This window comes from Nansenia antarctica, assembly GCF_963989245.1.
Source record: "Nansenia antarctica genome assembly, chromosome: 6".
Lineage (NCBI taxonomy): Eukaryota > Metazoa > Chordata > Actinopteri > Argentiniformes > Microstomatidae > Nansenia > Nansenia antarctica.
In genome coordinates, this window is record NC_137676.1 from 39,168,254 (window position 1) to 39,193,954 (window position 25,701).

Genomic DNA, 25,701 nt, shown 5'->3' on the forward strand with positions numbered 1-25,701 from the left:
ATGCATCAAGATAACTATAATATTTTGCTCACTTCTGTGTCCATCACCAATAGAGGAGACTGCTGTGCTGAGAGGCTCAAAGGTGCTGAGATTCGTATTGGTAACTCACTGCAGAACAACGGCAACAACAATCCCAGGTGATGTACGGAACGTTTCCCTCTGCCAAGTGCAGAAGACTTCACACTTTCATTAAATTCAACTATTTGAATACATATTTTGTTCTTATCCATACCAGTGCATTTTTAATGGGTTTGTTACATTGTTGAACTGACATATTGATCTTCATCCTCTCAGATGTGATGCCATCAGCTACATCCCAGCAGGGCAGACCTCCACCTTCCAGTGTAACAACATGGAGGGTCGCTATGTCAGTGTGGTCATCCCTGACAGGAAAGAAGTCCTTACTCTGTGTGAAGTGGAAGTATTTGGCACTCTTCTTCCCCCAGGTAACATTAACTAGTTGCTAAGCCATATACTTCATATCATGTCATCAAGCTAGAGCCCCTCTAGGACTTAATGTGGACTCGGTGCACATAATTCACATTCACATTCGGCGTTGTGCATTTTTCACCACTTGGTTGGTGTGTTCATCCCAGGTGAGGTTGTTGGTAATGTGGACCCCCAGGAACGTTATGCTGTTAACCCTCTCCACAGCAGACCCGTTGATGGTGATGGGGTCTTGTGCCTGTTTCTTTTTCCTGAAGTCCACCACCAGCTCTTTGGTCTTGTCGTCGTTGAGAGCGAGGTTGTACTGAACCAGGCGGTCAACCTCGTTTCTGTAGGCCGTCTCGTCGCCATCAGTAATCAGGCCGATCACTGTTGTGTCGTCTGCAAACTTGATTACCGTGTTGGACCTGTGGGTGGCCAAGCAGTCATGGATGTACAGGGAGTAGAGGAGAGGGCTCAGAACCTAGCCTTGGGGGGCACCTGTGCTGATGGTCAGGGGGGCGGAGGTCTTGGAGCCCATTTCTCACCCCCTGTTTTCTATCCGTCAGGAAGTCTAGGATCCAGTTGCATAGGCTGGGGTTGATGCCTAGGTCCCTGAGCTTGTTGTAGAGGGGATTATTGTGTTGAATGCTGACCTGTAGTCTACAAACAGCATTCTCACATGTGTTCCTCTTGTCAAGGTGTGTGAGGGCTGTGTGTAGTGCTGTGGCAATGTCGATCTGTTGCTTCGATTGGTGGAGGTCTAGGAATGGTGGTAGCTCCCTGCAGATCAGGATCTTGATGATGTAGCTTTTTCTGTTAGGACTCCTTATACCGCCCAAAACCCGGATCCTGTGGGTTCCATAAAATGTCCAACAAACGCAGTGTCAATATTAAAATCTAACCTGTTTATTCAGCATTGTATCTTGATGATATATGATGATGAGTTTGGTCACCTTATCACGCATATGACCATGGCAATCATCCATGTTAATGTGTCAACATCAAAACATGCATACTGAATCCTTGGGTTTCCCCCTGTTTCCCCCCAAAATAAAAAAAAATAAAAATTCTTGTGAGGACAAAGGATGAGCAAATTGCTGAGTGCAGAAAGTGCTTAGTGCATCATTTGTGCAAATGCTAATTGCAGTGCAAACAAAATAGTATTTTTTAGTCCTATGAGTTGGAATTTTTGGGGGAATCTTTTTAACCTATGAGGAACTCTATATCTTCTGAAGGTAGAAGCTCAAACTCCCTCTCCAGGGGGTGGTCAGTACAGTCAAATATGGCAAGGGCCTGCCTTACGACCTGCTGATCGCAAAGGTCAGAGAGCTGTGCTTGGTTCACCTCAATAACTAGCCACTCTGACAAGCCGACCAAGCCTGTTCTTATTGGCCAGGTTCAGGTTCCCAAACCAAGCCACAATACAAAAAGACGTCATGAATCAATAAAAGTTCTGTAGAACAGAGTCATCTGCATCTTCATTAGCCTGAAAACACAACCTATTATCAAACACAGTACCCAAATATTTGTAGTTCTTCACTAGTCATGTGGCTAGAAATGATTGTATATAAGGAGCAACTCAATAGAGAGGGGTAGTACTTTGCCACTTTTATTTGCTGTGTTATTTACTGTGCATTGATCAACACTGAAGAACCAGGAGCTCAAAAAGTTCTACTAGACTTGTGAGTACTGAGGATTATTTATTTCACTAAATTTGAAAGACCTCTTGCTAGCATATCAGCCCGATAGAGCTCTCAGGTCTTCTGACGATGGTTTTCTCTGTGTACCACATGTACAAAAGAAGAGTTTTGGTGAGGCTGCATTCTCATTTTATGCACCAAAATTGTGGAATGCACTGCCAGTTTACATTAGGGATGCAACCTCAGCAAATATGTTCAAGTCAAGACTAAAAACCCATCTTTTTAATATTGCCTTTAAATTACTAAATAATTACATTAAGATTGTATAATGATTAAAGCACTTTGAGCTGCAACGTTTGCAGGAAAAGCACTGTACAAATAAAGTTCTTATTATTAGCTTGGGAAAAAGATGGAGTACACTACTTCTGTAATAGTGAACTGTCATTGACTATCTTCGTCACTCTTAGAAAAAGAAGTTCCAAAATCGGCTCAATCAAATCACATTTTATTTGTATAGCACATTACTCACAAAATGTGACCCAATGCGCTTCACAAAGAGCAGTAAGCATCTTCTGTGGAAAGGGTTCTACAAGGAACCAAAAAGTATCCATATGTAGCAATCTCTAAACTACTGTGGCTATCCACGACTCTTGGATGTAATGTCAAAATGAAAATCCATCCTACAATTTTAGCAAATAATGTTGAAGAGCATTGTTTTTAAAGTGCATGGGAGGCAGCACTGTTGAATTTATTCTCATTTTTACAGAGATCACAGGCGGTTCAGTGACGCCACAACTAGCCATGCAATGGGGTTTATTTCCCTACACTTTAAATCAAATCAAATCAAATCAAATGTTATTTGTATAGCGCATGGGTAAGTGTGTGTGTGTGTGTGTGTGCCTAATGCTATACAGATGCATACATCTGTGTGCATGTGTTATTTTGCATATTGCCCTCTAATGTTTAATTTTAATCCTGTGATTTGTTTTGTGTGTTTTCTTTGTTATGTTTTGTGATGGTTTCTTTCTTTGGCCCTTTGAGATAGACTCAAGGAATGCAATAAGATCTTATTACATGTGGATAGATGAAGGCCTACTCTTCTTTCCTTCTATTATTTAGGTAATAATCAATGGTCTTAAAAACAAAAGTGTATAAATAAATGGCTCACCACTTTTTTTACTGAATCATTAATTAGCCAACAGGATCAAGTTTATGTATAGTTTAATTCTGGCACTGATTCATACTTTTTGCCCCAGACAACAATGTATCTTCTCCAGTGGCTCTCTAAAGGGGCGTGTCTGAGGCCTTTCTTCCTTTGCCCACAGCATGATAAACAAACTCTGTCCTGGAGGAGCATCATAAACCACACATTAGGGCAACAAATCACGACAGGGATGATATAGTTAATGATTTATAAAATGAAGATTCATAAACACTCCTCTAACCTGGCTGTGTGGCCTACACATTTGTTTATAACAAGATCGACCCTTGACCCTCTACATATATATATTTTTTTTAAATTGATCAGGAAGGCAACAATTTGCATACAGTGAACTGAGGTGGGATGTCATTAAATGTTTAAATTCATTAATGTCAAGGCCTTTGTTCTTCCACACTCTTTCACTCCTTCCTTCAAACCTATTCCAGAGGTGTGAAAGTGCTATCATATTCCACAATGCATTGTGGTCCTTCTTATCAGTTTCATGACTCTGCTGTGCCTTCAGTGACACATTAACTAAAAAAAAGCATGTGCCTCATTCCAATTGTTTCTCAACCTTCAATACAGATGGATAGTCTCAGACCACAGTGCATTTTGCTTGTTTCATCTCCCTGAATAAGCCAAGAGACAATGCAATTGGGAAAACATCAGGAATAATAATCTTGTAGCCTTCTTACCTGCGTGAGTACAAAGATGTGTGTGATTGATTGAAGTTGTAGCTTAAGACTGTCTCCAGGACCTGCGTTGTTTAAAATATGTGACAAGGCCTTTTGTTACACAACTTCTGCTATGTTAACTGCAATTTTGCTTATTTCTAAAAGTAGCCTGTATGTGTGTGTGTGTGTGTGTGTGTGTGTGTGTATATTGGGCTATTGGCTGGTCGTCTGTATCTTTGTCTGTGTATATCTGTCTATTTGTGTGTGTGTGTGTGTGTGTGTGTGTGTGTGTGCGTGTGTGTGAGTGTGTGTGTGTGTGTGTGTGTGTGTGTGTGTGTGTGTGCGCGTGTGTGTGCGTGTGTGTGTGTGTGTGTGTGTGTGTGTGCGTGTGTGTGAGTGTGTGTGTGAGAATATCCCTTTCCATTGTTTGAATTTGCTTTGGCTAAATTCTTTCCTCTTTCTAGGATGTGGCCTCTGCTGACACTAGCAACATTTATCGGTCTGCCTCTGCTGGCATGTGGAGCAGGGGCACGACCACCGTTGACTGATGACACAATCACAGAAAGATCACCATGGAATACGCCGGACAGGAAACCAAATGGAAGCCAACAAGAGGCTTCAAGATCTGGGCATTTCAAGGAGGCTTTTGAGGAGCAGGTGTTAACATAACACTACACACCACAAAGGCACATTGGCTAGGCTCCATTTCAAATAATAAAGCCGGAAGCAAATCTCATAATCTCAATGTCATAAGTCTCATAACATTGATATAGTGATTATAATGGTCAATGTCTGTTTTCCAGGGCTACTATCTGGAACGTCTATTTGTGCAGTATGGCCACAATGGGACCCTGACATATGAGGGCCTGCAGAAGCTACTGGGCAGCCTGGGCCTGGGGGAGGTCAGTGTTTTGGAAATCAGCCACCATGGGTTGAGGCATGATTCTCTGGACCCCTCACATCCTCATGGACATTCCCATGAGAGTCACAACACCCTTATTCCAGGCAGTTCTCCACCCCCTGCTGCAAACATAGGCAGGTGAGACTGAGCGACGCATATATCTCTACTTATTTGATCCTATGAATATTGGCAATGATGTCTGTGTAAAATGTATACCCTAACACCCACAATATCTTCTGAAAGGACCCCAGAGCCAGGTCCTGGGACACAGGGGTCCGATAGGTCTGGGGCCAAAGAGGGTGGCAGCTTTTCCTCTGGTGGGATGAAGGATGGAGATATTCCATGGTCGCCCCAAATTCCACACTCTATGCCTGGACTAGGAATGTTTGAATCCCTGGTGTCCAATCATCCCTCTCAGAGTCATCTTCATGGGAACGTGAGTTGTGACCACCAACATAAACCACAAACCACAAACCACTTATTTTCCGTAAATGCGAAAATCAATACACAGAAGTGTCATTAATGCATCAGTAATATCCCTAACCTGTACTCTTACTCTTTCCAGTGTTTGAACGTCACTCAGCTTTTGTGGAACTTTGGTCTGGGAAAGACATCCTACATCACTCCTGCTCACTTTACCTTCCTGTGTCCAGCCCTCCTGTACCAGATCGACAGTGGAGTTTGTCTTCGACATACAGAGACGGGTGGAGCAAAGACTGACAGAAATGTGACTTTCCTCAATGGTGAATACAGGAACATTACTTGTAATGAAAATTATTTATCAGTACATTTGTCTTTTGTTATGGGACAGCTTAATGTACCCTCTCAACTTGAGGTGAAGAGGGGGAGATAACTTGTATTTACATTTACTTGAGATTTATCAGTACAACCTTACCCGTAATAATTGTTTAAAGCAGAATGCATGTCTATGTGCTATGCGGTCCCCCAGCTCTGGGTTGGAGCTCCTTGGCTCTAGCTCTGATCAGTCTCCCATCTCTGCTGGCTCTGAGTGTGGTGCCCCTCTTGCCCCCCGCCCGCCTCCGCACCTTCCTCTGCCCCATGGCAGCCGTTGCCGTGGGGACGCTGTGTGGCGACGCCCTGCTGCATCTCCTGCCTCACGTAAGTCTGAACTAGAAGGAAATTATTCTTTTTGGGTGAACTATCCCTTTAAACAATTCCACAGCCATTTTAAGATCTCTGACATTAAAATACTAGAGCTATGGCTCTCTCTCTGCCAAGTCATGGAGGATGGCTAGTGTGAGGTTACTCTGTGCTCTGTGATATATGGAGAGAGTGGTTCAGTTGAGAGTGTTTGTGTTCTGCAGGCGAGTCCCGGGCCCCACTCTGAAGAGCAGGATGCTATCCTGAAGGGCCTGAGCGTGCTGGGAGGGCTCTACCTCCTCTTTGTCGTGGAGAGCCTTCTGGGATTGAGGAACCATTACAAGGTTAGTCGTCATTTTGTCATGTTTGTTTTGGTTTGAATCACCCAAATATGAAAAATAAGGTTTCTTTTATTTTCCACTCTACTCTTTGTGTAAAAAATCGAGCCCTGCTACTCTCCCTCAAATTCTCTGTTTTCGATGGGTGTGATTTAAGCGTCACCACGATTTGCGCATGTTATACTCCAATAGGATGAGTGCACTGGGTAGAAAAATTCAATCAAATAAACCAATGATATAATATATGGCATTTAGCTGACGCTTTTATCCAAAGTGATGAGAAATGAGTGCATACATTTCAGTATATATGGTTCCAGCAGGAATCGAAACCACAACCTAAGTGTTGCTAGCGCCAAGCATATAATTTCTTTACATTTGACATTCTTCCCACTTTTGTTGCATTTTAATTGTATACAATGTAAGTATGTAACTTTACATTTACCCAGAATCAAAGTCACTTCAGTGGGCCTTTAAAAAAAAGTAATAAGATGGAATCATAGGAGATTTAGTTTTGTATTCAGGTATGAATGTCTTGCAATCACATGACTTGTTTGAATGCTGCCGTCATCAGAAAGCTAAGCTGAAGGAGAGGAATGTCGACGTAGACCCAGAGAAGGAGCTCACCACACTGCAGAGTGAGTTGTGCAATTAGTCATTGTTGACAATATAATTTTATAAAGATCATTTGTTATAATTCTATGTCTACACAAACACTGGCAAATGACTCTGAATTAAAAGGAAGATATGTGCCACAGCTACAGTAATGTGTAGTGATTGCTGTGATGAGCATTGTGAAACATCTCTCCCCTCTGATCTTCAGGCCCCAACCTCCCAGAGGAAACGCAGTGCTCTGAGCACGGTCACCATGGCCATTCACACGGCCCGCCCGGCCAGGAACAAGCTGGAGTAGGAAGCCTGGTGTGGATGGTGGTTATGGGAGATGGGATCCACAACCTTACTGACGGGCTGGCCATTGGTAAACAGTTGCCCAAATGGGGTTGTTGGAGAAACTACATTTATGACTCCAAGATAATCACATGGCAATAGTAGTTTGGCCCAATTCGCAACCCTCTCTCACCCTCTCTCACCCTCTCTCACCCCCTCTCACCCCCTCTCACCCTCTCCCAGGTGCAGCTTTCTCTCAGAGTCTGACTGGAGGTCTGAGCACCACTATAGCTGTGTTCTGCCACGAGCTTCCACATGAGCTAGGTACCTTTGCTGTATACGCTTCACCTTTCTGTGATGTTCAGCAGAATACTTGATAATGCACAAAGCCTAAGCACTGCCTTTTTATGGTTATAAAGTAGAACTGTTTGGAAACTTACCACACTTTCCCGCTGGGAACGCTGAAACACTGAAAAATGTATGCACTCACTGCAATGTAACTCGCTTCGGATAAAAGCGTCAGCTAAATGGCAAACATTGGACAGTACAATCAGGTGAGGGACACATGCTCTGTGACGACTCGACCAGGACTGTCTAAAAACAGCATCTTCTCCTCTACACAGGTGACCTGGCTGTGTTGCTGGCAGCGGGGTGGCCCGTGCGCAGGCTGGTTCTCTTCAGTGCTGTGTCGGCACTGCTGGGCTTCGTGGGCCTGCTGACAGGCTCCGTTCTAGGCCACCACTCAGCCCAGTTGTCCCCCTGGATCCTCACCCTCACAGCTGGGGTCTTTCTCTATGTGGCTCTCGCTGACATGGTGAGTTACTAAAACACCAATGGGTGTTCCACACACTCACAGACATCTGGTGTCTAACCTTAAGGGAGGATAACCCTTCACACTTATATCTTCTAATATTAAGTGGGTGGTCTAATTTAATTAGTTTAAAAACGTTACTTTGTTTTCCCTCCTCTGCTCAATAGATGCCTGAGATGCTCCATGGTGATCCTGGTCCAATGGGACCTCTGACTCGCTTCCTGCTACAGAACCTCGGCCTGTTGGCAGGGGGCGCCATCATGCTATGCATAGCCCTGTTTGAGGACCACATCACATTCAACCTGGGGGATGGCTGATTCCAAGGGAGGGGTTGAGTACGAGCACAGAGATAGAAGGAGCCAGAGGGTTCACTCGGCATCCATTTCCGTCCGCAGTCTATGGAAAATGGCCATATTTTCAATGCTGGGAAAGAATAGGTTCACTGTGAACATTTGTTTTCTTTACTAATATTTGCACATTGTCCTTATTGATTTGAGCTAAACGTGTGCAATGAGCAGGGTCTTACGATATTTTCGTTGCACAGACCAGAGCATGTCAGCCCACCCATCGGGAGAGTGACTGCTATGCACTTACGCAGTCATGTTGTTTACCGACAGGTCTGGCCAGACCCCAATACAAACCAAAGAAAAAAATGCCACAATCTTTCAAAAAGTCTGATTTTTTCTTTCATTATCATTTATAACAACATAAAATGATTTGTATATACCTAAATAGGGCCCAATATTTCACATGCACCAAATCTTTAAAATCACTTGAAAAAATGTTTTATGACACATGAGGGTCCATGAGTTTGTACATGCCAAAATGTAATATTAATCAAGACTTTTTTTCACCTCCCATAGGCTCAATTGGGCTCCCATAACATTAGTAATTTTACTGAATAGAAATTACTACTGGCACCAAATGGAGGTTGTTGGGGACATGACTTTTTGAAAAATGTACATCCTCAAATACCACATGTAGTCTGGCCAGACCAATGTTGGTAGTTTGAGAGTTAACTTAAAGGTAGACTCTGGGATGTGACATATATTGTAGTGAACAGGAACAAGAACAAGACAGTATCCACTCGTTTCACTGCCCTTTCACTTTTTTTCTTCCCATATCCCTATGTTCCATTTATCTGAAAACTAGCTTAATGTAAACAGAACCAAATATATTTTAATTCTACTGGAGATGCAGAACAACTGCAGGTCAAAACGTTTGATGGGCTCTGTAGCAACACGCTGTATTCTCTGGTCTGTTGCATCTCTAAAGTCCCTGGCAGTATCGCCTCTACCTTTAACAACCCATGTGACCTTTTATCACAATAGACTTTGGTTCAGGTAATATGGACATTAAAATCCTCGACTCAAGGCCTTCAACAGATTAACTTTGATGGCTGTTCAAACACAAGTGTGAGGGAGTTTGTGGCACTATCCTGTCTTAAAGGATCAGGTCAGATATCCCTGATCTGATTCTGCTTGGTCATCACAAAGTTTTCTTGTGAAACCTCTCTAGTGACAGGTTTACTGTCCTGACCCTTGAGCCCTGAGAGGAAACACTTTTTTTCTTCTTGCTTGTAAATGAACATTACGTTCACCTTCTTTTCACTGTTTCAATAATTTAATATGATTCTTTTGCACAAATGTTTGTAATCATTCAGGAAATGTTATTAAAGAGTGTGCAGTGTCAAATTACGTACTTTTTGATATAATCATGTTAGACAATAAAGATGTATCTCATCTCCTGCTGTCCCTACCCCTGCCTGACTTCTAAACATTTCACACTAAACTTAAGCCTGGTACACACAAAGAATTTCTAAATCTTAACAGATTTTCTTATCTGGGAGAGACCCCACACATGAAGATAAAAAATCATGGATTGAACAATAGTAATTAGTGGTTTTCTGACAGAGGTTTTGGGCTGGTTTTTGGTAGATTTTGTGGTTTTTAGACTGGGTAGGCTGGAAATTGTCAATCCTATCTGACAACCCTGCTCACAAGTTGTCAGTTTCGCCCACACACAAGAGGTCTTTTGATCGTAAATATTGAACACGTTTAATATTTACAATCGTCAGCCCCGACCATTTTCCAAGCAGATTGTCGGGAGAAATTGACTCTTAACATACCTCACACTACAGGATAATCTTGGAGGATAATCTTTAGATGAAGGTTGAAATCAAATTTGAATATAGCCTGTCTATGAACATTTGTTTGTGTTTTTGGTGATGTAGTCAACATGAAGGTTGAAATCAAGTTAGGATCTGATTTCCTTGGAGAGGTGTATTTTCTAAATGTTGTATGTTTATATAAAAAAGTAAAAAACAATACTATGTAATCATGTAATTTTTTGTGAATCTTGTTCTAAATCATGTCTACACTGATACGTGCTCCAACACACCAGGTGGGGCTAATGATTGTCAATGTCACATTTGTCTAAAAAAGACATTGTTTTCTGTTTCCTGCTATACTGAAGAAGACCTCACGGTCGAAACGTCTATTTTTACTTGCTGCTTGCTAAATAAAAATTGGAGCAACGAAAAGTGAGTGCGGGCTACCTTGTTTTGTACTAAATATTACTGCACTGTCAGTTATAGCTCAGCACCGAAGACAGGAGGATGTGCGTTATTTTTTCTCTACAGGATAATCTTTAGAGCCATCCGATAATCAGGCGTTTGCTGTCCTTTGTCGGAAGGGGGGAAATCGGGCCAAAATCGGCCAGATTATTTGTATGTGTGTACCAGGCTTTAGCTTATCATGCCACAGTAAAACAATTTTTTATAATAACACACACACACAATAGTGGATATTAAGCAATAGCACTTTATTTGAACACATATCCAACCCTAAGCCACAATACTGAATAACAAGACCAATTGGCTGCAGCAAACATTGTATAAAATAGATTTAGGTTTAATATCATGAAATTCCTTCTTTTTTTTCTTTTTCTTTTACGTCAGAAAGACTGATGCAGATTTTCCAAAATTGTGAATGATCTTATACATATATCCGTAACATTTTGTAACAAATTATCACTTATGTTCACACAATGGAATAACAAGGCAAAGTGCTTTCAGGATTGCATTGTCAAAAAAGAAATGAATGGCTTGAGGTTGAGGAGGGATTGTGGAGGGGGTGGGGTGTTCCTGTCTTGGTGTGAAGGGGGGGGGTTAATGCATGGTCAGAAACCTACAACTTCTCACCGTGTCCTGTATCCTCCTATAATTAAAGCAGATGTATAGAGATTGGGAGGTTGGCGGTGAGGAGGCAGACACCAACCAAAGTTTGGTTTGGAGTGGACTTGTGTTGTTGAAGGCATACGGTTTTGAGGGGACAAAACTCACCCTCATACAGAATAACATGTGCATAACCAGACTCCCTCATGCCAACCTGTTAAAAAATATATGTTGATCTAGTACCAAAACCAGCTGTGCGCAAGAACTAACTAAGTTACTAACCCAACAAACAAACATTCACATTCCATGAAGCTGTAAACTTTGAGATATACTGTAGGGCACAACATGAAAACCTTATGCACACATAGGGGAGCCTAAAACAGGAGAGACAGGGGAGTTGTTCAAAAACAAACAAACAGAAAAAGCCAATGTATGGTAACTCATCCCCGAACGATGGGTTTTGCTAGGCATCATTGAGTGTTAAAGGGGATAGACTATCACAATCAGCACTATAACACAGTCTGGCTTCACATTCCAGTGGTATTTTGTTGTATAAATGCTTCATAAATAATTTCATGTCTGACAGACACATATACATACAATCAATCAAGCACACTTCATTATGTATAATTATCGTTGTTCATGGCAAAATTCTATAGTTCCCATACTGTGTATACATAGGTTAGTTTTATGTCAAAACAGGTGAAGACAAACTGAATACACGAAGCTGCAACATATGGAGGTAGGAGAAATGCTACTACTGAAAACTGCAAGAAATGCTAACATGATTATTTACACAGATAATTCCATTATATTCGCATGAAGCTTTCAGTATTTAAAGTGTAATTTATTTTTTTAATATGAATAATATTTGTAATTGGCTAATTTCCAAATGGAGTAATGTCATCATTGGTCCTGTTGTCATCACAGGTCTTGAGATTATGCTGGTGATGGCGTTGTCTGCTCTATACACAGTAGATCAGTATTTGCAGATTTGTTAATGAGGTAATCAGAGATACATAGGAAACCCTTTCATTGGCCCACACATTCATGTAGGCCAAGTGTCAAGGATAGCCTCCAACACTACCATTCACCAGCAAAGCAAAGAGTTTGTACTTTTTTTTACCCAACAGCCAAGTTTGCAAAAAAAACATTTGGAATGTTTAGTGGACAAACCAAATAGGCTAATAGTTGTTTTTTTCCAAGGTGCATTGTGGAACGATTGGATTGTAACTTATCACATCCAGTCTCTTGAGATGGGCTCCATGGTATTTCCCCAGATAAGCCACTCAGTGAAACAGACAACCTTTTGTCCATCTTTTTCAGTTCAGTCTTCCTGAAGTCAGGCTGTCTCAGTAGCAGATCAATGCCTGCTCTTGTCCAGTTCAGATAGGATTGTTATAAACTACAATGAAGGGTCCTCTTATAATGGTGCCACAGAGTAAACAAGGAAATCGTCAAGGACTAACAAACATCACAAAATGAGCCAATGCATCCTTTTGCTTGTATTGCTCAGTGAGAACGTAGTAATTGACATTTACTGTATGTGAACGTGAACCACCAATGGAGTCCCTTACAGTGCACAGATACTGGCCTCAGACTTCATACTATAAGAGACCACATCAAGGTAATTAACAAAAACACTTGTCAGGGAGCTGCTTTATGGGCAATATTTGTATTTCTATTGTACGGCTCAGCAATTGATAGTAATTCCACGTGTTTACTCTAGAACAAATTGACAGGAGTGGGCTCAAAGAACAGGTCTAGTAGAAGTCTACTGTATAAAGGCAGAGTTCCTACAGTACAGTAGGCCATTCAACCCACTGGGCCAGAACTACACATACACATCAAGGGGAATGCTCTTCTAAAACCACTATCACAAGACTCCCAACACACTAAAGTTCCAAAAGGGGTAGTAGATATAGTCTACACATCATGCCCTAGACACAGATCTATCCTTACTGTCTACAGTATTCTCATAGGCTCATTTGGAACAACGTCTGACGTAAAACAGGCCTGGTTGTCCACACTAACACAAACAACTATTTGTAATTGTAAGCACTTAACATGCATGTAAGACACTATAAAAAGCTCTTATCCATAATGTTGTTTAATAATTCTTAAATAAGTCTCGGATAGTCTTTTTACATTTATTTTTATTACAAATTTGTGAGGCTTCCGTTCAACCCTTCCCATAATCTATAAATATTACACATGTACAGAGAAGATCAGCTCAGCTTCAGAGTTGATTGATTTCCTGAACTGTACAAGCTTTACAAACTAATTCGGTAAGATACACACCTTTTATGGGGTTGTGAAGGGTGGTGATTTGTAGGTCACCCATAATGTTTTACTTTGATCAACAAATCTATTAAAAAGGTAAGGCATTTCAAAATTCCTTTAATCCACAGCCAGTACATATTGAGAGAACATGTCATTTGATACGGTCCGGAGGAGGATGCATATTGCACACTCACGCACTCACACACACAAACACACACACACACACACACACCTACACATGCAAGCAAACATAACCATCAATCGGATTCAAGGAAATTAAGTTCCATACAATACCATCTAAACACATTCATGACATACTCACACACTGTAGCTACATCTATCAGTCATCTGATCTGGTTGCATGGTCCTTACTATGACCAAGCAGTTTTGACACTTGAATATTGATCACAGTTTTTAAGAATGTAAATTTCACACACTCCACTAACAAATGCAACTTATCTGTTTGCACAACAGGGACAGGTTAAAGCGTACTACTGGATTGGCTACAAGTTTTTTAGTTTTTGTTTTTTTTTGGTGTTGAAAACGGAGGGCATATTCTTTAATTGAGGAAGCGATGATAAATAAAAAGGTTATTGCACTTGTATCGTTTCAAAAAAGAGGTCAGCATAATAGATGATTCATGCCTTAACGCTATTAATAAGACAACAAATGTTACACCACTTCTATAGTATGATCTTCACACTGTTAACACTGCACACAGCGACTACGGTACTTGTAATCACTCTATCCTACGAACACGAAAACATTCTCCACAACCAAACTGCAACATCGTCACAACCGACAATTATCGTTATTACTTTTTCTTTTTACGTACCCTATATGAATTCACAACTTGGACTATTACTGCACGACTACTATTGATGAATACAAAAAATGGAGAGGAACAATCTGAATTGATATGCTCAGGCATTTGAGATCCTACAATTACTGGGTTGTTGCTGACACAATCAAGCCCCCCATGCTCCCCTCCTTCCGGGGGGGGGTTGATGCTGCTTCGCTCACAACTCTAAACCTTTCCTCACTCAAGACCCCCCATGGCATTGAGAGAGACGTCTTTGCCTGGAGTTACCATCTTTGGATTTGTGCTTTTCAAAATGTTCCCCCGCCCATCCAATGTTGGGGGTACCCAGCAGTAGACAGGGTGGTGGTGCAGTGATGTTACACACCAATATGATAGGACTCAATCTCAGAAATCCATAGCATTATGAACTCTGGAGTTATGACAATAAAAAGAGAGTTGTTTATTCTATAACTCGCATCACATACGCTGAGAATGTTCCGTTCAGAGAGATGTGCCCTCCTATGCTTGTACGTGTTCATTCATAAGGCTTCCGGGAGGTATAAATGGAAGACCATGCCTTACAGCATGAATTTAGTAACAAATAAAAGGCACCATACCACTACTGTGCTGGTTATCACAATGGTCCAAATGATGGGGAAAAACAAAGACAACAGATACAGTTATAATATATATATATATATATATATATATATATATATATATACACACACACACACAACAAAATTAGAATGTTGCAGGGGGAAAGCTAGCATCAGTGAGACAGTCAACATACGGTATAACATCCCATATTTATAAACTGAAGGAGGTAAAATGACTGCATAGCACTCCCCCACTTTTAGATTGTATCTCAATGGGATCTTTTTCTGCCCCATGGAACTTTTGTTGTTAAATGAAACGTATCTGTGGCTCATCAGAGAAAAACAAAAACTGCGATCACATTTGATTTTGTTCTCTTCAGCATTGAACTAGTAGCCAAGGGCCTTGACTCGTATCTGCTGTTCTTTAAGTCCATACGCCACATGCAGCGGAACAGACAGATCTACTAAAACAACTGGCATCAGCAGAATCACAGAGGACCACAGAGCAGGCAGTCAAAGGACAGATCTGTTGAGGTATGAGTCGCAAAACTGCAGGTCAAATGAAAGTAAAAGGTGCTTTAACACTGCCTAGTAAAGGAGGTGCACGACACAGCCAAGTTGTAAGTTAGAGAAACATTAGTAGGCCGACATAGATAAAAGCAGAGGTTCCACTAATCGCTAGACATGTTGAGTATGCTTTTAGACAGAGTAATAGACTACCGATGACAGATCAAATTATTTGTAGTCAATTGACTTATAGGACCTAAAGAATTTCCTTTCTCTCAACTGTTATTTTGAGGTACGTTTTCAACAGCCTTATTTGGTTTGGTGTATTAAAGACAAGCTGAACTAGATTGAAACAAGACTAGACTGAAATCTTTATCATTCATTCACAGTGGTAAATATGGCAAAATCCCAAAACCTCTCTCGACAATCTCCGCAACAGGGCAACCTTGAGCTCTGTGCTACCTAGATGGATGCGTGTGCTTCTGGACACCCAACGACCTATCGGAGCAGAATAAGCGATGTTAGCGACCCATTAGTCTCACTAGACAGATTCGATTCTGGGTTCCGGGATTAGTGACCCCTAGCTCTTATTGGGCAAGATACCGGTTCCTCTTTCAGCTTTGGCAAATGGCTCAGCTGTGGATGCAAGAAAATAGGTCTGATTATCATTTGCCTTATATGAAAGTTACTTCAAGTAAGAACAGAGACGTCCACGGAGGTATATCTATTCCCTATTTACCATACTGTACGTCTGCCAACAACTAAAACGTAATGTTTCTAATAAGACACCAATTACACAACCCCCCACTTACAAACATTATACTTTGTTTACCACACATAAAGCAAGACCGATTACATTTTTTCAAGCAAAGTGTCCAATTACAAATACAAGTATAAACATCTAATTCTAACAAATTGTTTTATATACCATGTCTGCCACCATGATTGCTTAACAGTTCATAATTTCCTCCTTACTATCACAATGCTGTATAAAACTATTAGTATCACAATTTGCGATTGACTTACAGCTGTTCCTGCAATGCTTAAATCCACGACTCAAAAACCAGAGATTAAAAACCAAATCACCCTCAGCTGGTCTCGACAGAGGAAAATGATCCCGACAAAGACAAAAAAAATAATCCTGACTGGATCTGAACTGGTTACTGACCCAGGTTAAAATGACCGACTGTGTTATGTTTAAAGGCAAACAAAGGTTTTTATGGCACTAAATGGATGTAGGTGCATTTTGTCAAATATAGGCTATCCATGAAGGTGTACCGTTAACTACTGTAGTCCTATCTTCTGTTTACAAAGTACTGTAAGGCAATCTCAATGGTATTGATAGACATACATGTGTAACTCTCTGACCTCCTGTCCCCTGCTGTGACCTTGTACTTCTCACTCAGTTCAAATGCAGTTTTTACATCATTAACAGTCAACGAAGGAGTCAATGTTGAGATATTAGGGAAAGAGTGAGTGAATAACGTGTCAGAAGGCTCCACCTCCTGTATTCACACCATTCACATGTGCTTCACCACGTTTCAACACCCCCCCCCCCCCCGAAACTCCATTACAGGAAGACAAGACTACTCATTTGAATGAGGATTACTTCATGCTACTTGTATCATTTCATAAATATCAGACAAATGATGAGCAAAAGTCCAAATTCAGGGGAAAGAACACAGTCTGGCTCTAATTCGACCCTACATTCACATAAGTCAGTCAATTCATGGCTCAGTTTGAAAAACTGATGGAACACATGCATCTCTGATGGAACACATGCATCTTCACTCAACCCATTGCTGCTTTACTGAGGGGGTTCCCCTCAACCTATTTTGGCAAATAGGTTGTAACCTACGATTCACACTTCTAATGCACACAAATCATCTGTTGGCATCTATGCTATGATTTTCTAAATTGGCCTAAATGGATGGCAGTGCAATATTTGTGCTGCACACTTCACACACACACATACACACTCTATTGCTACAATCAAACCTTTAATTGCTTCCCATTACAAACCAACAGGGATACGTATATGCTCCATTTGTTTCATTACAGTTAAAATGGCTCAAGCTTCTATACAATTACAGTCCCAATTAGTCATCTATCAATGCAATACACAAAACACATGCATGTTAAAACATTGCAGCTCTGGGGTAATGGCTCTCTCTGTTGGTCAACTAAGGGCATTGCAAGAGAAATGTCTCAGCCCAGCTTGATCTGAATGACAGTTGCACCTGCGGATGGCTGAGGTCATTAGTATCTGGTGGAGCTGTGAGGAGCCCCGGCAGGTTGCATGGTGGAAAACATGGCTCAATCACTGACTGGACTAATTACAGGATTTGACCCTGGACTGGCATCAGATACCAGATCTAGAACTGCTTTTTTTGTTGGTTTTTTTGGACATTGTTGCGGACTGTACTGTTTGGATCCTGAGATCTTGTAAACTTTGAGTTTAGAAGAAAAATATCTGTCAATGAAGCAACGGTATAGTATACCATTTCCTTGCAACCTTTGACTACCTGTTATGCACCTCTCCTCTTCTCCCAAGAAGCAAAACCCCTAATTTAGCTACCACACATATGCATATAAATATCCATATTATGCACACATAGAAATGTAATGTGTTAAAGTGCTTAACTATTCTGTTAAGTGCCATGGAATCAGGGCTGAGCATCGGATCTTTTTTTCATTCACAAGATTTGCTTATAGGTTCCACACAGCTCCTGAGACCGTCAATAAACCACTTTCCCCTTTACGGCTTTTACGCGTCAGGAAACTTTACGCGTCAGGAAACCCCAGGACAACTTTCCCTTTGTTCCCCTACCCAATTTGACCCAGAGAGCAAGGATTGGGGTCATTTCTATTTCAATTCAGTCAATTCTAGAAGTGAATACAAATTCCAATTCTGAAGGTGAATTGAAATTCCAATTCAATAATGACATTTATTCCCCCCCATTCACAATCAAACTTTAATTTAATAAAAATAGACTTAACTGAACTCAAATTGACTCCAACCCTGCAGAGCACCCAACGTTGGGCACAATCTGATAACATGTAACTACTACACCTATTCACTGTGGTTCTTCATGACGTAGGTAGGTCCTCCTCTTTCAAATCCAATAAAGACAAAACTAAGGCATGTAATTCAGCCATCGGCGAAGAGTTGCGGTGAAACACAGAATGAAATAATGTAAATGGGTCCTGAATCAGTGAAATGTAGCAGTCCCCTGATGGTGTCATAGAAATGGTTAGGTAGAAATATGAAGTCAAGCTAAAAAGCTTCAGTGGTCCAATACAATCATCTTCAGTATATATAGTACCAGACATAAGATAAATACAAAAACAAAACAAAAATCTAAAACATAGGAACTGGCCATAAGAAAGGATAACCGTAGTTTGCTCTCCGTTTCTTTCTAGCTTCATCTGCCGGGGGTTTAATTCTCTTGTTATTGATGACCCCAGGATACATGAAGAGTAATGCCCAACACAGGAATCAACTCCTCACTAGGCTATATGCACTGGTCTGACCAGGGTCCCCAGATACCTCGCCCCACCTGTTACCGTCATATCGTACGGCAGGAATTGGGGGGGGGGTTGCCTGACGCCATGCTACCAGTGTGGGGCTCCCTGACACCATGCTACCAGGTGGGTCGATGGAGCACGATCCCAGGGCCCGTCAGTCGACGCCACCATGCATTCATACTGCCATGATGTCATACAGTATGGAAGGCATGGCTCAAAAGGCATTTCATGAAATGCCGTAGAGGCCATCCATTGCATTTTTTTGTTGGCACTGACCCCCCCGAAAACAAATGCCAAGCGCAAAACCGAGTAGGAGCCATTTGTCTCGTGATCGTTACCATGAAGTCAAACAAATAAAGTGAACGTCAAAAGCTTTTCCAAGGAAACAAAAAGCCCTTGTGACTGTGATTGTCTTTTCAATAAAAGTTCAAAGGCCAGAAAGTAAATATTGCTTAAATCATACATAAAACGAAAGGGACGAGCATTCTCAGTTCATCTTTTTCCGGAATACCAGAGCTGACCGTCAAACGTGTCAAGATGCAAGCTTTGAGACAGAGAGGTACTCTCCGTCTCTCAAAACACTTCATTCTCAAGAGTTAACAGACCAGAATCCTGATGACTCAGTGGCTGGAGTTCTATTTCAGAAAGACAAGGAGTTTAGTAGTCTTAGGCCAACTAAAGCCATGTCGATTCCTGTCTCCTTCCTAAACACAAAAGTCAGTCTTATTCAATAGTCATCAGGAAAAAAAAAAACGGGTGGGAAATTAATTGAAATGGCTTGTGGCGTTAGGTGTCTGAGCAGCAGTATTCTATCCTGCTCAGAATATAAGAGGCTTTGATAAAGGTGTAGGCCTCGTTGAGAGAGCATGCTTGACAAGCATCCATCTACACCGGGGGAGGCTGGTCGAGGGGGACACTGGACGTGTTTTGATACCTTTTCTCATTCCATGCATTTACAATGAGCCCGTCCTCTGAGTTCTACCTCCACCAGCCCACCCTGATCTACACATAAACCAAGACCTACTACCCTCCCCTCTGAGGGTCCCTCTCAAGTCCACACTACAGAGGACATTACTGGGTGGACATGGGGAAACTAGACCCAGCCCACCGTTCAGCAGCTGCAAAAACGAGTCAACGAGGTATCTCAAGATCTATTGTCTTTCTCTGTACAAGTACAGCACATCTCAAATAAATAATTTGTCGCCATAGTAGTGTTGATCAGTCACCTTTGGTCATAATTTATATGCTTAAAAACATTCTAGCTTAATAAACACTTGTGTTTCAGACAAATACCAGCATTGAGAACAAGTTGATGCCAAAATGCCAACCCAAACATAGGGTCTCCTTTGTAAGGAGACACTCTTACATATTCGTCAAAGTTTAGCAGCTTTTTGTTATGAAATTACCCTTTATGAAATGCTAAACAATATCAGGCCAAAAGTTTAAAGTGTACAACTTCTAATCCTTCTCTGAAAGTGTTGAATAGTTATACACTAGCATTGCACTCCTGGGCAGAACTTGAGTTTCCTCTATACGGTTCCTTCATTAATAAGTACACTATCTTACTACATCCCGTTTGAACATTCTTTTGGGAAGGCTGTGCATTCCTCTACAAGGCCACAACAACGTGTCAAAGTTTTTTTGTTGATATGATATCAAATATTGGATGATATGGCGAGAAACAAGAGAGACTTGTAAGTTCTAAACAGGTCTCCATGCTTTCAGCTTTGTCAGTTATCTACTTGTGCTGACAAATAATTCGCCGGGCATGATTTAAAGGGATTCAGAATTTAGCATGTCCATGTTGTTAGCGTCCACTTCGGACAAACAGTGATAATCATTCCAGTGACCTTATAGAGAGCTCAGTCTCTGTCTTGTATTGAGCACTACTACAAAGCTGGGAGGATGGGAGGCGTGGGGCTATAATTGCATATAGGTTTGACTGCACCTCAAGAGAAGACCACACACAGACACACATACATACAGACGTGTGGGTGGGTGGGTGCACTCCTGCCCCTCTGGGGTGTGTTAAAGGGAGTCGCCCCCTGGTGGTGGTAGTGGGGATGGCGGGGCCGAGGGGACGGCCTCACTCGGAGAGGCAGCCGTCCAGGCCGACGGGGGCGCCGTGGCGGTCTTTGACGTAGCCGTGGTGGAGGCCTCCGTTGGGCAGCGGTGTGCAGGCAGCGGTGATGCCGCAGTGCTTCAGCAAGTTGAGACCGGGGGAGGAGACGACAGAGGGGGAGGAGCAGGGGCAGGAGGAGGAGGGGTCCCGCTGGGGAAAAGGCTTCATGGTGGAGAGGATGAGAGCCAGGCAGTCAGCCACGTCCTTGTTTGGGGCACAGGCCAGGGCTGGGGTATGGCCTGAGGAAGGAGAAGGACACACACACACACACACACACACACGTTTAATGATGAGATTATAAATCCTCAAGAGCATTGTTTATCAATCATTCTCCTTTTTCCCAGCACTCTCAAACCCGATTCAACAAACCAAGTTAACTCGCTGATCAGTTGAATGTTATAATGTAATGTTATGTGGGTCCTCAACACAAGGAGAAAACATCTTAGAAACCAGGTGGAAAGCTGCCGCTCACCCTCCTCATCCACAGCCAGGACCGTAGCTCCTCGACTCAGCAGAGCCTGCACCACCGCAGCCAGGCCGTTACGGGCTGCCAGGTGGAGAGGCCTGGAGCAGAGAGAGAGAGACAGACAGGGAGACACAGAGAGAGAAAGAGAGAGAGACAGACACATAGAGAGAGACAGACAGACAGAGAGAGAGAGAGAGAGAGAGACAGACAGACAGACAGACAGAGAGAGACAAAGACCGACAGACAGACAGAGAAGGGGGGGGGGGGGGAGACACGTCAACCACTCATATGTGCCTCACAACTCCTTATGCATAGTCCACTATGTCCACACAACTAATACTAGACTCCATGTTTGTTTTTTGTGGGGGAGTTTTACAGTGTTCTACGGGAGGTACTCACATTTGCAGTGCACCGTTGGTGGCGTTGATGAGGGTGGGGTTGTGGATCTCCCCCAGAATCAGCAGGGCACACACCTCATGGGCCTGAGGGACACACAACAATTACATTTCATCTTTGTTTGATTATAAAGTGCTTAATAATCGTAAACTTTTTTCACCTGAACCCCCGCCCCCCCCCCCCCCATTTCACACCGGATGAAACTCACGTGTTTTTGTTTTTCTTCTTCTATATTACAGATAGGTTACATATCCTACAATTTACCTGTTTTTACAACGGTCATTTCTTTCTTTCAAAGGAAAAAACAACTCAGTCACTCAGTCGTCTCAAGGTTTTGGTGCCCTGTTGTACTTTGTTAACTTTTATGACATTATGAAGCCTGTTTCTCTCAATAACACACTCTGGTCGGGTCGTGGATTGATGATTGTAATCATTTTGTTAAAGGTCCCATATGAAATAAAAAAACTTCAAAGACATGTTTTGGGGACCCCATAGACCTATATTAACTTAATATTATAATAAGTATAATATGTGACCTTTAAATACCTGTGTTTTCTTTTCTTCTTTTTATTATATTATGCCTCTAGTACAACCTCTTGCTCCCCCTGAAAGCTTTGCCGCCCCCCCCCCCCCCCACACACACACACACACACTGTAATAGGTGATATTTGTTGGTACGGCACCTTGCTGCAGGCCAGGTGGAGGGCAGTGTTCTTGTTTTCATCCAGCAGGGTCAGGTCTGCCTTGGCTCGGTGCAGGAGCATGGCTGCAGGACACAGAGACACGTCATCACAGGACTCTTGGCATGGCCACACTACTGTGCCTCCACTGCCAACCTAAATGTTCACTCAGGCCCAATCCCGATTCCCTTTTCTACCCGTATGGCTCGTTTTCGAGTGCCACTCGCTTGAGCCAAGGCCTCGGAACAGAGCCACAAACCATAGTGGTTGAAATCTTTCCCTATGAAATGGGACAACCCTTCAAGACCCTGATACGTCATCAGTAGTATCATAGAAAAGCATTGACGCTCGCGATTCGTTCACAACTTAAGTTTTACGCTATCAATCCATCAAACAAGTAATCAAATAAAAAAGAACCGTGCTTCATTATCAGACCATGACAGAATAACGACGCTCTAAACTGTATGAAACCTGTGCTCCTATCCTGCCAGTCTGCACTGATATAGGACAACAGTGCAACAACTTCGCGGCTGAACTTTAGTTACATTTACGGCGTCATATGCCATCAAAGGGAAACATGGAAAAATGCATGACTTACAGGGAGCGCAGATTTATTTTTATGGCGTTCCGAAATCCGATGTGACAGGAACGCTGGAGAAACAGCCGCTGTCCACTGCATTAATCAACTACCTTGAGTAATGAGTCTCCCGCTCACTGCTCTCCATCAAAAATGGCACATCCATGAATAATATTACATAATAACAACTGCTCGGATTAGATTGCGGGTTGTTTTGTTTTAATAAGTGCCGCAATACAGCTATATCGTCATATACCATCAAGGGGGGGAAATGTTACATGGAACTAGGTCAAAACGCAAAAATCAGCCTAATGTTAGATAGATAACTTAACATTAAGTATGTCTACCATAATCCGCTGTCAAACGCCACAGGTAATAATTTATTTCTAAATAAACAGGATTGTACATCTCGGAAATGTGAATCGCGCTCCGTGCCATGACTTCTATTCGAAGGACATGAGCCAAATGCCGGTAGATACCGGTGTTGCTCCCTTTCACGCATGTTGGCAATTCCCTGCGCGCTGGACTGTGTTATGCTGGTTGTAAAGAAAAGGTCTATAATGCATTGAAATGACATTAGTAGGTGTCATATGCCATCAGACATGGAAATATGTCAATATGCGCGACTGTCATCCACAAATCAGCCTGTAAGGTTAGACACAGCATGTCGTGCATAAACGCATAAAAGCGATTTTTTTTGTTATGCTTGTTATAAAGAAAAGGTATTTAATGCATTGAACATTAAACTAAGATAATAAGATGGTTATCATAATTTGTCAATTCTTTATTAATAAGTAATTACAGAGAAAGTAAATGACATTTGTGGCTGTGTTCCGCATTGAAAAGAGCGAAATTAGACTTCTGTAGATGATTCGCAATGCATTCTGGAATCAAGCGGTATGGCTCCGAAGCTAGTCTGCTCATGAAATCGCTCCAAACGAAGCCGTGGATAGCGATGAAATATGAATTTTAAACGTGAACGCGCAAAACGCCGTAGGGGTGAATTGGGATTAGCCCTCATTCTCTAAAGCTGACATTCATATACCGGTACACTGGAAGTGTTTTTGTTGCTGTGTACACAGTAGGCCTGTTGGGGTCGCCGTGCCACTGTACAACCGTGGTTGTGTCAAGCCACCGGCGGGGGCAGAGCAAACAACTGCCACTGTTACGGTTTGTCCTTTTCCTTTTTATGACTTATTATTTGTTGTCCACTTCATTGGTGAATATATGTTATTAATGTGAATTTGATGTTTATTCTTCAGATTACAACAGGCCTACTGGGTTTCTTTTGTTTTCTTCCATCGGTTGTCGCCTTCTGCCATGGGCCACAAGTCTCATGCATTTGTGGCCTTTCAGGGAGCGTGGGAGGGGAGGCAGTCATTATTCCCATCGGGGTGAATATTGTTCTTGATTTCATTATATTTTATTTCTAAGCTTGAGTACTTAAGAAAACCAAACGATTACATTGTAAATGGAAATAATAAACAAAATATTATACAACGGGTGGTTTGGAATTCCCATTGTTACAGTCTATCGTTCCCGTGATATATTAGACAACATACACATGGCCACACGTCCATTTATAAAACGCCATCGTGTACCCTGGGGTGGTCTAGTGGTCTAGCACCGCGGTCTACAGTGCACACATATGCCCATGTCGGCATGGATTCGAATCCGGCCCATGCCCTGCAGACATGCCCACTCTCCCTTCTTCTCCTTACTTTCCTGTCTGTCTTCACTATATCTGTCCAATAAACAGAAAAAATAACGTAAAACGCCATCGTTACCTAGCTGTTTTCACCATGGATAGCGTCTCTAAAAGACCAGTTCTGGAATGATCAACCAGCACTTGAGGTTTGTTACTATGTTGTCTTCTAAGGTCGTTGTAAGTTGAGGGGGAAAAAATAAATAAACCGGCCCCTCCCAAACTTACCCACGGTCCCACTCTGTCCGTTGTCGGCGGCGACCATCAGTGCGGAGCGCCCGGTGTGGTCCACGGCGTTGATCTCGGCGCCGTGGCGGAGCACCAGCTGCAGCCCTGCCACGTCCTCGGCGAACGCGGCAGCATGGAGCGGGGTCCTACGGGCACAGAGGAGAGGCAGCCCGTATGGATGAGACTCCAGGTATGGATGAGACTCCAGGGTCACGGCTTTAAAGCCCAACGACTACAGCACATAAAACACTCGGCTAAAAATACTTTCACATTCACAGTGAGACAACAATGACACCCCCCCACCCCCACCCCCACCCCTTCGGTTCCAACTGGCTCACCTTCCTTTCGCGTCCCTGGTGTTGATCATGTGGACGCCGGTAGATTCCAGCAGCATCTCTGCAGCGCCACTATGGCCGTTCATTCTGCAACACAACATCACACACGTCACTGCCGGCCCGTAAGACGACCGACCGCATCGTCCGTGACAACAACAACAACAAGCGCGGCGCAGCCATACTCACAGAGCACAGTGCAATGGGGTGAAACGGTTCCCCTCGTGGGTTCCACACGTTCTGTGTTCAAGTAAAACCTCCAAACAGTCTTCATGCCCTGACGAGAGAATAGGAATCAGACAAGCAACTTCACATTTACCA

At 42.5% G+C, this 25,701-nt stretch overlaps 2 protein-coding genes across 2 annotated transcripts in view; one reads left to right on the forward strand and one right to left on the reverse strand.

Moving 5' to 3' along the window:
• slc39a5 (solute carrier family 39 member 5) lies at positions 1–8,297 on the forward strand (the record flags this gene model as incomplete). The annotated part of the gene is made up of 13 exons (XM_080534429.1): positions 1–137; positions 295–446; positions 4,432–4,601; positions 4,748–4,983; positions 5,089–5,281; positions 5,411–5,588; positions 5,795–5,964; positions 6,171–6,290; positions 6,856–6,919; positions 7,120–7,260; positions 7,413–7,493; positions 7,793–7,983; positions 8,148–8,297. The coding sequence occupies 13 exons, from the start codon at positions 1–3 to the stop codon at positions 8,295–8,297; spliced, it is 1,983 nt and encodes a 660-aa protein (XP_080390555.1).
• A 12,663-nt stretch (positions 8,298–20,960) lies between these two features.
• The window catches only part of ankrd52a (ankyrin repeat domain 52a), a gene marked incomplete at both ends in the record, with an annotated part of 14,627 nt that continues 9,886 nt past the window's right edge, over positions 20,961–25,701 (reverse strand). The window contains 7 exons of the mRNA XM_080534087.1: positions 20,961–21,235; positions 21,469–21,560; positions 21,862–21,944; positions 22,542–22,624; positions 25,049–25,194; positions 25,387–25,470; positions 25,570–25,657. Of these exons, the coding sequence (XP_080390213.1) occupies positions 20,961–21,235; positions 21,469–21,560; positions 21,862–21,944; positions 22,542–22,624; positions 25,049–25,194; positions 25,387–25,470; positions 25,570–25,657 (851 nt within the window). The remainder of the gene's footprint in view (positions 21,236–21,468; positions 21,561–21,861; positions 21,945–22,541; positions 22,625–25,048; positions 25,195–25,386; positions 25,471–25,569; positions 25,658–25,701) is intronic.